The sequence below is a fragment of the Microtus pennsylvanicus genome, chromosome 7 (assembly GCF_037038515.1).
Source record: "Microtus pennsylvanicus isolate mMicPen1 chromosome 7, mMicPen1.hap1, whole genome shotgun sequence".
NCBI lineage: Eukaryota > Metazoa > Chordata > Mammalia > Rodentia > Cricetidae > Microtus > Microtus pennsylvanicus.
The window spans coordinates 50,873,900-50,889,422 of NC_134585.1; the positions used below are offsets into that span (position 1 = coordinate 50,873,900).

Consider the following 15,523-nt stretch of genomic DNA (forward strand, 5'->3'; position numbering starts at 1 on the left):
ATCTCAAAACTTTAGAGTACGTTAAGGGTAACCCTAGGAGAGAGTTTTGCAGGGCACAACACACTTTCAAACCTATTGCCTATCTTGACTTTTCCCTAATTGTTTGCTCTTTGAAAGGAAGTCAGAGGAACTAGACAATAACAGCTCCTTATATTTGCCCAGTACCTTATAAACTGTGTGTACAACACAAGCATCCTATGGGATATCTTTTTCTAAAGAGAGATTGCTTAAGGTTATGCAGAGCATTCAAGAAAAGTAACAGAGTCTGAGGGCCTTAACGTCGCTTTAGCCAGTCCTCAGGCCCAGAGGTACTCACTGCAATTGTACATTCGATTCAGCCTCTCTAAGTCAATGGCACTGAAATCCAGGCGCTGACCAATGACGCCGTTAAACTCGGGGATCTTGGTGGTGATGGTCGGGATGCTTGCATTCTTGTTAAATGAAAACGGCGCATAGTGCATCACGGACTCGTAATCATAGGGTGTGTTGAGGTCTGTGATGGTGTTGTCATCGTAAGTGTTGAAGTTGTGCTCATAGTCTGTTGGAGAGAGAACCCTCAGGTACCACTCAGCCACGTTATCCTCTCCAAACTTTCCTCTTTGCTTAGATACTCAGATATCTCAAGAAGGGAAACACTGCAACTTTAGTTAACATACATACGAATGTATACATATATGTATCTTACAGTTAGAATATATAAAAGAATAAACATTGTTGATTATTAGTATTAATCCATTGACTCCATAATACAGTGTTTTGAAAAACGGTATGAATAGATTGTTAGAGCAACAATAAAATAGCCATTTTCTATTAATATACATATTTAAATGTTAATTATTATGCATTACAAATACTTCACATAATATATGAGGGTGTGGTATATATGTGTTTCTTTTAGAATAGCAAGTACGAGGCAAGAATTATAAACAAAAAGGAGGAAATTTTTGAATTAAGGAAAATATTCAGGATTATACTTAAGATATATTTTCCTAATAACCAAATACACCCATCACCAAGTCTGTCCATCTTTCTACCAGACCAGTTTTGTGTGTGTGTGTGTGTGTGTGTGTGTGTGTTAGGAAAAAGAAATTCAAGGATCTAGGGAAAAGGTGAATAGTTCACAATGCCCATTGGTCTAGGAAGAACACATATAAGGAAAAAAATATAGAAATAAAAAATTAGCTTCCTATCAAAGGTAACTTATTGAGGTCGGATTAGTAAGAAGGAGATAAGATAGGTCTCAACAAGAAGAGCTGAACTATACAGCTGAATCAATGTCCTGTCATTGACCAATTATTTTCTGTTTCAGCTTCTCAGATAGGAAGGGTTGGAAAATGTTTAATATCCTCTTTGAAGATAGAAAAATTATACGCTCACAATGCATTTAGTCATGGTTGTTCACATTATAAAAGGAACTACATGTCTCTCGGGACTATAGCTAGCCAGCCTCTGCTAGACCTCAGAAGTGGAATATTTTCCCTTGCAAAAAAAGACGAACCGCTCATTCCGATTCAGAGAAGAGGAGCAGAAACTGCACCATAGTCCCCACTGTGGCCTCAGGTTAAACTTGAGGCTGCAGGGACAGCACTGAGGTACAATAAAAGGCGCAAGTGACTCTGGGAACTCAGATTGGCTGCTTTGTTGCTCATTGGGTTTGCTGTCCTCTTGGAGAGCAGTTATTCAGTGATTGCAGGTGTGATTTTGATACACGGAATTTTATGTGATGGAAAAAGGGATAGGAGATCTCTATGTGTGCTGAGCCACGTGACTCAGCCACCATTGAGCAACTCTGCCGATTACACCGGCCAGCACGAGTGCTCATTGGACATTGTTTGCTTTAAATATATCTTTAAAAGTTGTTGAGTTTTATCTTCCTCAAGACTTACAAATAGGCATTTTTTTTATTGCTAATGAAATTTTCAGCGAATCCAACTGCATGTATAGGAAGGTAAGAAATTCAGACTTGTAGGCAAATATAGGATAGTCAGTGATGTAGTACTTTAGCCTACAAGTCCATGCCCCCCTCTTTCCTACACACCCAGTTACGGGACTATCGACTCTGAGAACCAAAGTCTCATCTGAAATTTCATCTTTGGGGAAATAGATTCCCAAGGAACCCTCTGCAAAGACAACGACTTGGCCTCAGTGCTTAGATGGCAGGATTTGCTGACGTGTGCATGTGTGTGTGTGTGTGTGTGTGTGTGTATGTGTGTGTGTGTGTGAGGGTGTGTGTGTGTGTGTGTGTGTGTGTGTGCATGTGAGTATAGGTATCGCATGCTGGTGACATGTAAGTCTTTTACATTTAAAGCTTTCCTGTTATCTCTCCATTACTCCACATTCATGAAGTTATTAGACTATGATAGGTTGGAGGGACCCAGGCTGAGAAATCACACAGGGGAGTCTGATACATGAGGAAATTACCCATCCTCTTGTAAGGACCACTGTCCATTTTACCCCAGACGAGCTGTGTTGACAGAAGTCTTTTCTGGGATTCCAATTTAAAATTAAAGCTTAGCTAGCTCTCATGAGCCTGAAAAGTCAAATCATTGCCTACACAGTCATATATGAACCTATGCATAAAGTGGAATATAAATACAAATTCCTGAGCAAGGAAATTATTTGCTCAGAACATTATGTGTGCTAAGAGTGAAGTCGTTTCTAGCATAGTGAAGTTTCATTATTTACTTATGATCTGAAAGAATGCTTTTCCACACCCTGAGCTAACTCCCACATTCAAAACATGCATGCATACATATACATATATACACAAGGCAATATACTTATCGCACTTATTACACATACACACACATATACATGTACATACGCATACACATACACATATGCATGCATACATACACATTAAAGAACATATACACGATGCGCATATAAAAATATACATACATATACATGCACTTATACACACATCGACAGACATGCACTCATAGATACATAAGCATACATTGTCTTAGCTGGGTTTCTACTGATGTGATAAAACATTATGACCAAAAGCAACCTGAGAGGGAAGGGTTCACCTCAGCTTACACTTCCACATCACAGTTCTGTCATAGGAAGTCACGAAAGCAATCCAGAGGCAGGAACTGCAGCAGAACCCATGGAGGAGGGTGCTTACTGACTTGCTCTCCAAGGCTTATTCAGCCTGATTTCCTACACACCCAGGACTACCTGCACAGATGTGGCACTAACAATAGGCTCAGCCCAGTCAATTGTCACAATCAAGGAAATGAAGGAAATGCCCTACAGACTGGCCTATAGGCCAGTCCTATTGAGGCATATTCTCAACTAAAATTCTTTCTGCCCAGGAGACCCTATGTTGTATGAAATTGGCATTAAAAACTAGCCAATACACACACACACACACACAGAGATACACACATATATGTACACACATACATGCATAAAATGCATACACATGCAAATATACACACACATACATGAACACACAGATATATGCACACATACACAAAACACTCTGGAGTGTATTCTCTGGTCATCATCATAATGTCACCTCAGCCTTCGGAAGCTGCCATGCAGAAAACAGCCCTATATCCTCTGAAATCTGATACCTTTTCCCCATTAGAACAAGAAAACAGACTTACCCCTACAGTGAGTCACCCTGTCCTCCCATGCAGAGGCCAGTTGTGAGCAAACCAGCACAGTCCGAGGAGAGCTCCTCAATCAGCTACTTCTGCACAGCCCTTCTTTCTACTGGAAAGGCTGGAACTCCTGTGCCCACAGAGTCAGCCTGGGTCTCCCACAGATGGTCTCAGAAAGCCCGAAAGACAACAGCAGCCCCTTGTCTGTGCTGGGTCATACATACCTTGAAGAATCTCATCCCAATGGATGGTCACATAATCATCCCGGTCAGTCCTTGACTGCTCATGGTAAAATCCCAGAGCGTGTAGGAGCTCATGTTCAATGATGGCCTTATAGTCACAGCCCGAGCCAATAGAAAGGTTCTGTCCCACCTGTTGATCACCAACCATAGACCAGCACCTTTAAAGAGGGAGGAGAGGAAAAATGTTTTCATAGAGATATAATTTACACATTTATATATAATTTATATATTTCAAATGGTTACAATTTATAAGATTTCAGGACAAAATGAAGAAAGTTAAATTTGATTATTTTTTTAGTTGGGCACTGGAGTGATTACTTAGTTGAGCACCTGCTATGCAAGAATGAGGACCAGAGCTCAAATTCTCAGTGTTCGTTAATAGCCAGGAGAGGGAAAGCATCCTATAATCCCTGAATTGGGAAGGTAGAGACAGAATCCCAGAGAGACGGGGTCAGCCATACTCTAGACTGTCTAAACCCGTGGCTACAGACTCCTTCAAAACGCTCTCTTCTGTTGTTTGGAAATGTTTAACACAATAGTGTCAGCCCTAGTTAGTTTACATCCTTCAGAGCATCAAAGCTTCCTTCTCTGAACTAGCCACAACTTTGTACCTAAGGACCAGTTTCTCAACCTAGGAATACATGGAGGAAGCATGGCCCCTCATCCCTAAAACTGCACAGGTTGCTTGGATCAATTAAAAACAAAAGTTAAAAGAGGAACTTTCAAGAACAGAAAATAAAACATTTCTCTGTACCGACGGCTCAATGACAAGAATTTAGTGTGGGATGTTCTTAGCAAGCAACCTCTGTGTTTTCTTATGCCGATTTAGAGTGATAATCCATTTTAAAAGCCTCTGTTTCCTCCAGGCAAATTACTGTCATAACAAGGTATCAAGGAGAGAAAATTGGTATTCTCCTTCCCCTTCGTGAAACCATAGGGCACTCCAAAGAACACCATTACTTTTAGATTAAAATACTGTCGTTTATTGATGGTTGTGGCTGATTTAAATTCTCTAGGGATTTTCCAAATCCCCTACAAGGAGCCGAGGCAAATTTCACGATTGCGAAGAGCATCTGTGATAAAGCAAGCTAAGGAGTACAGCAGTTCACAGCTCTGGATGGAGTCTGACCACTCCGGGAAGACTGCCTACCTCATTGAAGGATACTGGGCAAGGAGAACCCAAAACTTCCCTAAGAGACTAGCAGACTACGGAACTCTTGGCAGATTCCCGGAATCCCTCCCTCATGGAATGCCCCTGCCTTCTGCTGTGCGGTTGATCATGAAATTCACCCTTTAGGCTTCTATGTTTGTCCCCAGCTGTTTTGGAAGCCATGCAAACTTTAGGACAGTGACTTTCAACCACTGGGTTGTGAGCCCTCAGGGGTGGGGTCAACGACCCTTCCTCAGGGGTCGCATACCAAGGATTCCTAATGGCAGGAAAATTATATGACTATGACGTAGCAACAAAATAATTTTATGGTTTGGGGGTCACCACAACACGAGGAACTGCGTTAAAGGGTCACAGCATTAGGAGGCAGAGTCTTACTGCAGAAGTGCTTCCCATGGGATTTCAGAGCCCAGCTCCACTTCCTGTCTGCTTTCCATTGCCTGACTCAGGATACAGTGTCCCCCACCTTACCCTCCAGTCACCATGCCTTCATCACCGCTATAAACCATCATTCCTCCTCATGGTGCGAGCCAGAATAAACCTTTCTTCTTTTTAGGAACTTGCTGGCAGCACTAAGTCACCAGCCCACTGGCTACCTTCCTTCTGAAGGAACCCCAAGGGACACCAGGAACCCCAAATGTTCTCTGAAACTGATGGACTAGGGAATCTTATCAGACTCCCTAAGTTTATCATGGAATGTCACTCACCCTCTTTTTCCCAAAATCTTTTGTTGTGGTTGCCTTGTTTCATAAATTAAGTTTCCGTCCTCGCTAGCAAACCTAGAATTTTCCACAAATGACCTCCTTTTGGGTTTGTGCTGTGAAATTTGAAGGGTTTTGCCGGTTGATTTCAGTGTTACAGGGATAGCAAGTCACTTGGTAATGATTACACTGTCTTACCTACCTACTCTCCTCCCTGAGAGTGTTAGCACTGGGTACCTTTGCATGCTAATTCAAATGCCACTTGCACAAGAATGAATGTTGAGGTGACAGAGATGGCTCAGAAGCTAAGAAAACAGTGAAAGATCTGATTTTGCTGATTTTTTATCACTTCTTTCAACTTTCCGATCAGATGTGTGACAGTTTACAAACTGAAGGACACATGCTTTTCCCACGTTCTAATATTTCATACTAACCCAGAAAATTTCTGGAAGATGATGTACGAGCTCTCTCCTTCATAGGGCTTGAAGTCCACGCAGGACTTGAGGCGGAACATCTCAAAGGCATTGAGGATGGCTCCTTTGGCATTCAGATCTGTAAAACATTGACAGGCATTATTTAGTTTGGATAACACACATGGTTGTTTATAGAAGACTGTGCCACAGATATGAAATACACAGAGGTTCCATGTAGATTTTTTTTTCTTTTGGGCAATAACCCACTTCTCTGGAAACTGAATTTGGACTTAGTTGCATACATGGTGCGGGTTCATAATTTAGTTGATCAACGCAAATGCAACCACAGGGCAGTAGCTCATGCATGTGAACCTAAACCACAGAACAACATCTTCCTTTTTCTTCTTCTTTTCTTTCTTTCATCCAGAGCTTTTCCTGAGAAGAGTCACATGGCAGAGCAAGAAACGGATATGGCTTTCAAGTCACTCTGACTTTTGTGTGCGTGGGTGAAGCACCTTGGAGAGAAGCGACAGAAAAGAGGGATCCTTTCCCCACACTAAAATAGCATACTCCCAGACTGGGGATGCAGCTCAGCTGGTAGAGTGCTTAGCATGCATAGGGCCTTGAGTTCATCCTCAGCACCAAGAAAACAAGTAAACAAGACGCGCTAATGCCTCTAATCTCAGCACTGGGGAAGAGGAGGCAGAAGGATTTGGAGTTCAAGGCCAACCTGAGCTAAATAAGGGTACATTGGGTTTTTGTTTTGTTTTGTTTTTGTTTTCAAAAAATCCTCCTTAGATGGAGGAGAGAACAGTTTAGAGAAGTGTGAAGGTTCTTGAAGAAAAAAACAAAGCACATGGAGTTACCTTGTTCCCCTGTGAGAGCAGTGGGAAGTAGATCAACAAGCCAGCACCATGTACAGTACAGTTCTACCCATGGCAAGGATAGGCGGAAAAGGAATTAACTCTCAGAGAACTGAGATTATATTTCACTTCATCTACACTTTTCCCTTACCATCCACTCATTGGAAGGAGAGAGCTCATTTAAAAATTAATCCAAGTCATTTTATGACATTAACTTAAAAAAAAACATAATCCTTGGCATTTTGCCAAATGATTATATCATGGTTTTCATTTCCTAACGTACCATGTTGGAGAGTTCACAGTGTGCACTGTAAGGCCATAGCGGCATCATTAAGGAAAAAGTCCTTATCTGGGCAGGGTGGCTCATGTGTATTAAGTCAGCAGTTGTGAGAATTGTTGGAGTTCAAGGCCAACCTCAGCACCAGAGTAAGATTCTGTCGGGGGGAGGGGAGGGAGAAAGGAGTGGGGGAGTGAGTCCTTAGTGTCCTTTTTAAAATAGTTGACTGTAAAATTCATGGGATCATTTCTGGACACTGGATTATTTTCCTTTGCACCAAAACGTGCATTGGAGAACAGACAGTCTCTCAAGAAATGATGCTGGAGAAGCTGGATATCCGCGTTGCTGCCAGAAGACAGTACAGGGGAATCAATTCAACACACCTATATAGACAGTGGTATACTTTGGCTGAGAACCCCAAAGCAAGGTCATCAAAAGCAAAACTATAGGTGATGTTATGTCAAACTAAGAAACTTCCACACCACCAAGGAATCAAGTCAACAGAGCAAAGAATCAACCTAAAAACTGTCGAACTATTTCTCTGACACAACATCACTATCTAGAATATATTTTTTAAAAAAGCAGTAATGTCGGATTGAATGTCCTTTGCATTGTGATGTGGTTACAAGTCTACAAGGGCCAGGAAGTGGGATGTGGGGTTTGAATGAGAATGGTTCCCATAGGCACACGCGTTTGAATGCTTGTTTCTCAGTTAGTGTTTTATTTGGATTGGAATTAGGAATAGGATAAGGAGAAAATACCAACAAGCCTCAAGTCTTTGCAGTTAGTTTCCGATGCCCAGGAGGAGCACAGAAGGATATTGAGGAAATAATGACCAAAGATTTCTCACATTTGGTTGTTTAAACACTACCTCACAGATCTAAGAAGCCTGAATCACAGGATGAATTCAAAGAACTTTTCTTGCCCTTGAACTTGGGATCGTCATGCCTTCATCTACCAAGTTCTGGGTTTATGAGTGTTCCCCACTATGCTGCTTTGTGGGGCTCTGGGGACGCAGTCCAGTGCTTCATGAAGGCTAGGCAAGCTGTTCCCAGGTAAGCTAGGTTTTCAGTGCTCAGAGGAATCTTATGCGTGTTAAAAAACTCGGTCTTAAAGTTCATTTAGATAGAGAGCAGCCTCGGTTAACCGTCAGGTGAAAGCATTATGCTTGGCAATACGGGGGTGCAAATGAGAGAAAAATGGTAACTGGAAAAAAAACTCCTTCCAGCCTGGCAGTGGTGGCGCACGCCTTTAATTCCAGCACTTGGGAGGCAGAGGCAGGAGAACCTCTGTGAGTTCGAGGCCAATCTGGTCTACAAGAGCTAGTTCTAGGAGAGGCTCCAATGCTACAGAGAAAGCCTGTCTTTAAAAAAAAACCAAAACATAAAACAAAAAACTCCTTGTAAGGTGGTTTCTTTAATCATGCTCCAGAAAATATGGACACTCTGAACTGACAAGTATGCTGGAGAAACGTGGGGAAATGCCTTAGTTTCCCAATAAATAACTGAGAACAGCAGTGTTTTTCAGTCTGTTCACTGGAAAAAGTCTTAGAAACAACACTGATAACAGAGACGGGAGAATACTGAAACGCAATCTACATGTGTCGAGAGAAGCAATGAAGAGTAGGTTTGGCAGACAAGGAGTCCTTGTGGAAGTTATTGGTCAGTTACTTGAGGATCAGCCAGGACCTGTTCATGGCATCTAATAGTCATTCATTAGCTACCAATTAATATTTCTATCAGTGACTAAAACATAGGCTATACAGATCTTTATCTTAAAAGAAAGGAAAAAGTCAAAACTATTACTGTTGAGAAAATACGACTTGAACATGGGTAGTATATGATTTTCCATTTCTCCAAAGCATGTTGCTCTGACAACACAAAGAGAAGAACTCAGTAAGCTGGAAACGGCATCCTCCCATCAGCTCAGCCTGTGTCACCGAAGGGCTCAATGTCACCATTATGATGTCAAAGTTGAGCTCACAATTTAGTTCTTCGTGTTGTTCCTGATTTTACTAACGTTTCAATATGTGCCATAACTTCTGGTTATACGTGTGTACATGCATGTGTGTGTGTGTACACGTGTGTGCATGTGTATCTGTGTGTGTATGTGTGTGCATGTTTGTGTTGAGGCGGGTACACATATACGAGTTTGAGCATGTAGGAGTCAATTGTGGCTCATGTTCCTCAGGTGCAGTTTGCTCTATTTTGAGGCAGGGTCTCTCCTCTGTAGTTCACCAAGCAGGCTGGCCAGGCTAGCTCAGGCCCCCAAGGACCCACCTGCCTCTACTTTCCAAGTGCTGAGATTACAAGCGTGAGTCAGTGTGCCAGACATTTTTATTTGGATGCTGGGAATTGAACTCATGTCCTCCTGTGAGGCACCTATCTATCCAAACCCTGACTTGTTCTTTAACACTCTTGCAGACTGGGTAAGGAAACCTCCTGACTTTCCCATGAGATAAAGAATCTTCATGGCTCTATATTTTTCTGAAGTCTAGGCACAGGAGAAAAGGGGAGAGAAAAGTTTACCCATTTCCAGTTAAGAACGACTTCCATTACCCAGGTTGTCAGCCAGAATGTAGGGAATGGGGAACTTCCATCTGCTTGTCGGGTCTCTCAGGGCATTTCTGGTTCTCTATGAAAAATAAGAGCAAACACAATGTTGTCCAGTTCCATCCTTTTCCCTGCTGGCTTAATTTTCATTTGCAGCTGATAAAATTCCACTGTATTGATGCACCACATTTCCCACGTGTGGAAAAATAAATATTGCCTGCTTTCTCCCATAGGTCGGTCGTGGCTTCCAATTCTTAATACTTATATCTTGGTATTTAGGTGGAAGTGAGTCTGAGCAGGGGTCAGGAAACTAGAAAGGGACTCATAAGAATACAAAAAAAAAAAAAGAGGCCGAAAGGAAGATGGGCAGGTGGATTAATAGAACGCCAGTGAGTTGAAGTAGAAAGGAGAATCCAGGAAATGGAGTGGTTAAAACATGGATGGGGATCAGAGAGAATGGGAATAGCAATGGGTGGGAAGGAGAACCAACCTAACCTAAGGGTGTAGAAAAAACCCTAGGAGGGAAACAGCTACATTGTAAGCTAAGTGATGATACCAAAATGGAAAATAAACAACACCAAAATGTCTGAGAAACCTAGTGCCCAGACTACCTTCCTACCCCACACACTCCACAGGACGACCTTTCTCACCCTCCCCCCATACTCCACAGGACTACTTAACTCAGGGCATTTGTCTTCTCATTATAAAAGCAATGGGAACTCTTTAGAGATAGTTTTTGGGAATTCAGAGGCATTAATAAGAACAAAGTAAAAGGGTCAGGTAACTGCTAGCTCCAGGACAGCACCTTAAAACACACTGGAGCACTTCCTGTTCTCTGTTTATTGGGACAAATCGAATAAATAAACTATTTGATCATTGTTTATTTTTCTGTGCTTTTTAATGTTTTATTGCTATCAACTACGTGAAAGTCCTTATAGATACAGATTATACATGAGTGTTTGCTTTCTTTCCACAGTGACCAGCATGGAGCAAGCCCAGAGCACAGGCTGGGCTCTGGGGGGGGGGGGTCACAACTCCCGAGACACAGTATCATACCATTGGTAGCACTCACCGGCAGGAGGATGTCCCCTTGAAAGAGATCCAGGCCTGCAGCTGTGGTGGATTTAAAAAAAATAGGATGTATGAAAAGAACATTAATCAAAGATATACCACAGTAAAATTGGTCTTTGCTATTATACATCTTTTATCCTGTGCAGTTTTCTATCTCTTTTTTGAAATTGTGAATTTTTTTCCCCTCTGAGTACATGTGAATAGCCAATAAGTATTACATGTTTATATGTCCTCTTTTCAATTTTGGAATGAAAGCCCTTCTCCAAGAACCTCAGAACTGAGTCTGGAGGGATGGCATGGTGGTCAAGAACACTGGCTGTTCTTGCGGTGGACCTGGGTTCAATTCCCAGCACCTACATGGCAGCTGCCTATCATCTGCAACGCCAGTTCCAGGGGTCCAGTGGCCTGTTCTGGCCTTTGTGCACACCAGGCATGCACATCCATACCGTAACATGTAGTCTAACCATCCATCCATATAAATTAATAATATTTTAAAAATAACTTTACAACTAACATGAATCAGAAGTGATAGTGTTGACCATGAACTCTAAACCTTCCCTACTTCAAAGGAAGAAATGAAGCCCAGAGACTCCATGAACTCGGAGGTCATTGTCCGAGTGGCATTACAGCTGGTGTCCCATCCCAGGCCTTCCTGTTCCATCCCCTTCACCTAAGTAAATGCATTGAGTGGATTTCCTCCCATGGGGATGATGGCAGCCTTTGAACCTAAACCAGTGACTCCACCCTTGTAATGAAGAATACCAGGGGATCACGTGCAGGTTCACTCAAGGTGATATCTCCAAACCCTGCTTTTCAGATCCTTAGCATAATGGACCCCAACACACTGCTTGGATTGCTTAACCCTGACCTCAAAGGACTTCTGAAAAGACAGTTGTTAAAAGAAAAGATCATGGGAAAACACTTCCCAAGCATTTAAAGAACATCACTTACCTTTTAAAATAATGCTTAGTTAATTAGTTTAATTTTACAGTATTAAAGATGCATAATCTAAGCTGGGGGGTAGTGGTGCATGACTTTAATCCCAGCACTCAAGACGTAGAGGCAGGCGGATCTCTATGAGTTCGAGGCCAGCCTGATTTACAGAGCAAGTTACAGGACAGACTTCAAAGCTACACAGAGAAACTCTGTCTTAAAACAAAAACACAAAAAAGAAAACAAACAAACAAACAAATAAACAAAGCACAACCTAGGCCTGCCTGGGTTTAAATCTTGGTCTTGAATTAATTATTATCATGTTGTTTCCTTAACTTAGAGTAACCACAATACTCTGAAATGTATAGACTTATGAGAATTAAATGATCATACCCATAAAAGTGCTTTAAAATGTGCTCCAAGCAGAAATGCCTAATAATCAGACAGGCATGGTGGTGCAGGGTTTTAATCTCAGCACTCGTGAGGCAAAGGCAGGTAGATCTCAGTGAGTTCAAGGCCAGCCTGATCTACAAAGCAAATTCGTGTGCAGCTAGGGCTACGCATAGAAACCCTGTCTTCAAGCACCAAGAAAATCAAAGCAATAAGATTAAATACCCAAAAATCAGTAAATGTTAGCACTGATGACAATACACCACACTCTTCCCCCTAAGTGACTAGGGTTATAGTTTTGTCTACTCTTGTTTTTTAAACACAATCTCATATAGTTCACATAGCCAAGGATGGCTTTGAACTCAGATGTTCCTGCCTCGGTCTCCCCAGTTCTGGGGTTACAGCATTTGCCATCCTACTTGTGGTGGTTTGAATAAGTATGTTCCCCATAGACTCACATGTTTGAATGTTTGGCCCATAGGGAACTACACTATTAGGAAGTATGGTCTTGTTGGAGTAGGTATGGCCTTGTTGTAGGAAGCGTGTCACTGTGGAGGTGGGCTTTGAGGTATCATATATGTTCAAGCTATACTCGGTTAGGACACAGTTTACTTCCTATTGCCTGTGGATCAAGATGCAAAACTCTCAGCTTCTTCTCCAGCACCATGTCAGCCTGCATGCCACCATGTCACCCGTCATGACAATAATGGACTAAACCCCTGAAACTGTAAACCAGTCCCAGTTAAATGTTTTCCTTTATCAGAGTCGCTGTGGTCATGGTGTCTCTTCACAGCAACAGTAATACTAAGACAACACCCATTATGGGGGTGCTGAGGATCAAACTCCAACCAACTGAGTTACTTCCCCAGCCTGATAACTCCACTTTTGTAACCTATGTGACAATCAGTATAACCTATAAAACAGGATCGTTGACTTGCACTGCAATCTGAGAACAGCGCTTGGATTACAACTAGGAAACCAATCCAGAGAACAATCTCCACAGTCCTATGAAGCAGCAGAAGTCTGATTCTCCAAAGCATAGAGCTTCTTCCAAAGGGGCCAGGTAATAGAAGGGAGCATGGTCTCACCTGCCCAGGACAAAGGCTGTGCCTGCTCTACCCCTTCTGTATGCATGCATTCCATAGATGTACTCAACCCTGTCCATCCTAACCCAGTTACATGATAACCGAAAATTAAATAACAACCAACTGCAAAGTCATTGCAACCTCAGCGTCAGTAGGAACAGATTTGGAATTGATTTTCCATAATGGTGTTTCATGCTCATTGAGGCGTACTGCTACCTGGGCCTGTTGTGTGCAAACATGTGCATTCCCTGGCACCTGGACTGGAGCAGGAAGTGGAGGAGGGGCACACTAAGGAAGAGAAGGTGACCTCTATACAGCAACTGTGAACAGGCTCTCTAACGGGGGTTACCCGTCTCTTCCTACAAGAGGGAAACACTACAAGATGGTGGTGACACTGGACATGAATGTCTTTGCAGACTCTAAGGTGTTGGTGATCAGGTCTCCCTCCTCTGGCACCAGTCCCAGCCAAAGATGTCAAGGTGCAAAGGCTTCTCTGAAACCCCAGAAGCAGAACACAGAAACAAGACAGGCAACACCTCGATCGCTCGCCTCTCAGTAATGAATGACAGACAGCATGGGTTTCCTCGATAAATACGTTTCTAAACAAACACTCCAGAGAGAAATACATTTACTCATTTCTCTATGCCTGGTCAACCAGTCATCTCATGACTAGTACATATGACTGGCCAGTTCAGGCTTGGGCTCTTTCTCCCATTAAATAGAACTATCTGCTTATGCTTTATCATTTTCAGCAAGTAGAATAATTGCCCATTCCGCTTCCCTTTTATTTTAAACTAGAAACTAGAAAATATGAAATCCTCATAAATGATAAACCTATGCTAAGTAGTAGTCTGAGATCCAGTAGAGTTCGTTAGCTGTCTTAGAAAAAGCTAACCTAGGGCCTGGGGAGATGGTTCAGTTGGGAAAACGAACGCTGAGAAAGCGTGAAGACCTGGTTCGAGCCCTAGAACCCAAGTGAAAACCCAGGAGTGGTTATGACTCCAAAAAGGAAGAAGCATGTGGATCCCTGGGTCTCCCTGACCAGTCAGTCTAACTTACTTGGCAAGACACAGACAAAAGAGATCCTGTCTCCAAAAGCAAGGTGGCTAGTTCCTGATGAGCCATAACAGAAACTGACTTCCTCCACACACATGCCTGTGTAGACACTGACATGAGCAGACACATAATCTCATGTGATCCCCTTTCTCTCTGGCATCGTTATTCTCTAGAAACTTCTAACACCAGTAGACACCAATGAACTTGTCTCTCAAAAAGGTAATCCCATCACTGGGCTTGAAATCCTTTAAAGATAGGCAAGGTGATGTCCATCAGCAGCCCTGGGACTCTGGGGGCGTTCAAGGATTTCAAGGTCTCAATATTTCAGAAACTGAGCTCACCTAAGTTGATCTCCGAAATATCCTTCTGTTCACCATCTGCATCATGGTCTGTCAAAATAGAAAGAAAACATTACTAATCTTGTTGAGGAAGACTCAGAAAAATTGTGTGTGAGATGTTTCTTACCGTGTCCGTTCACAAGATGCCTAATCTGGAAGGAGATAAACGTACACAAAGTGAGGGACTCAGGTTAGAGCCAGGCCTCTAAATATCCATAGAAGGAGACACCTACTTACCGATACGGCTGCTATGTGGGTAGAAAACAAGACCAGGAAGAGACCACAGACCGCTCTTGTCCAAGGCATTGTTGCAAATGAGGCAGACGCAGCAAAGACTCCTTGCCATAAAAACCTGGACCTTGTTCTAACTGTCACAGTGGGAACTTTGACCCTTCTGTAGGTACTGTATTGCCTGGTAAATACAGTGCGCAGGAATGAATGACACTTTCGTGGGTGAGTACAAAGAAGCCTGCTCTAAAATCCCGAGACCCAGAGACTGGGAGAAAGTTTGAAAAATTAGTAGTGAAATGAACGTACGATAACAAGTCATTCACCACGCCCTTCGTGACAGAAATGAGTATAATCTTCAAAGTGATAATCTTATATATTGACAGTCAAAGATGAACTAAGAGTTTATGGAATTGTCACAAGTTGTAATTATGACAGGTCGTGAATGCACAGCTCACATCTTTTCTCTCTGCTTATTTTCTCTATTTCTTTCTCCATAGTCTCTCGCTCTTCCTCTATAAAGATGAAATGTCTGTGACAAGTCTGATGTCCGTCTGTAAGTTCAATGCCACTTCAGTAAAAATCCTACCAA

The 15,523-nt window shown here is 42.4% G+C and overlaps 1 protein-coding gene across 1 annotated transcript in view; it reads right to left on the bottom strand.

The window, feature by feature from the left end:
• Mep1a (meprin A subunit alpha) overlaps positions 1-15,523 on the bottom strand; it is a 36,883-nt gene that overhangs the window by 10,635 nt on the left and 10,725 nt on the right. The window contains exons 2-9 of the mRNA XM_075979144.1: positions 14,941-15,041; positions 14,831-14,855; positions 14,707-14,754; positions 10,903-10,943; positions 9,837-9,912; positions 6,160-6,277; positions 3,839-4,014; positions 317-538 (exon numbers count right to left, since the gene is read on the bottom strand). Of these exons, the coding sequence (XP_075835259.1) occupies positions 317-538; positions 3,839-4,014; positions 6,160-6,277; positions 9,837-9,912; positions 10,903-10,943; positions 14,707-14,754; positions 14,831-14,855; positions 14,941-15,041 (807 nt within the window). The remainder of the gene's footprint in view (positions 1-316; positions 539-3,838; positions 4,015-6,159; positions 6,278-9,836; positions 9,913-10,902; positions 10,944-14,706; positions 14,755-14,830; positions 14,856-14,940; positions 15,042-15,523) is intronic.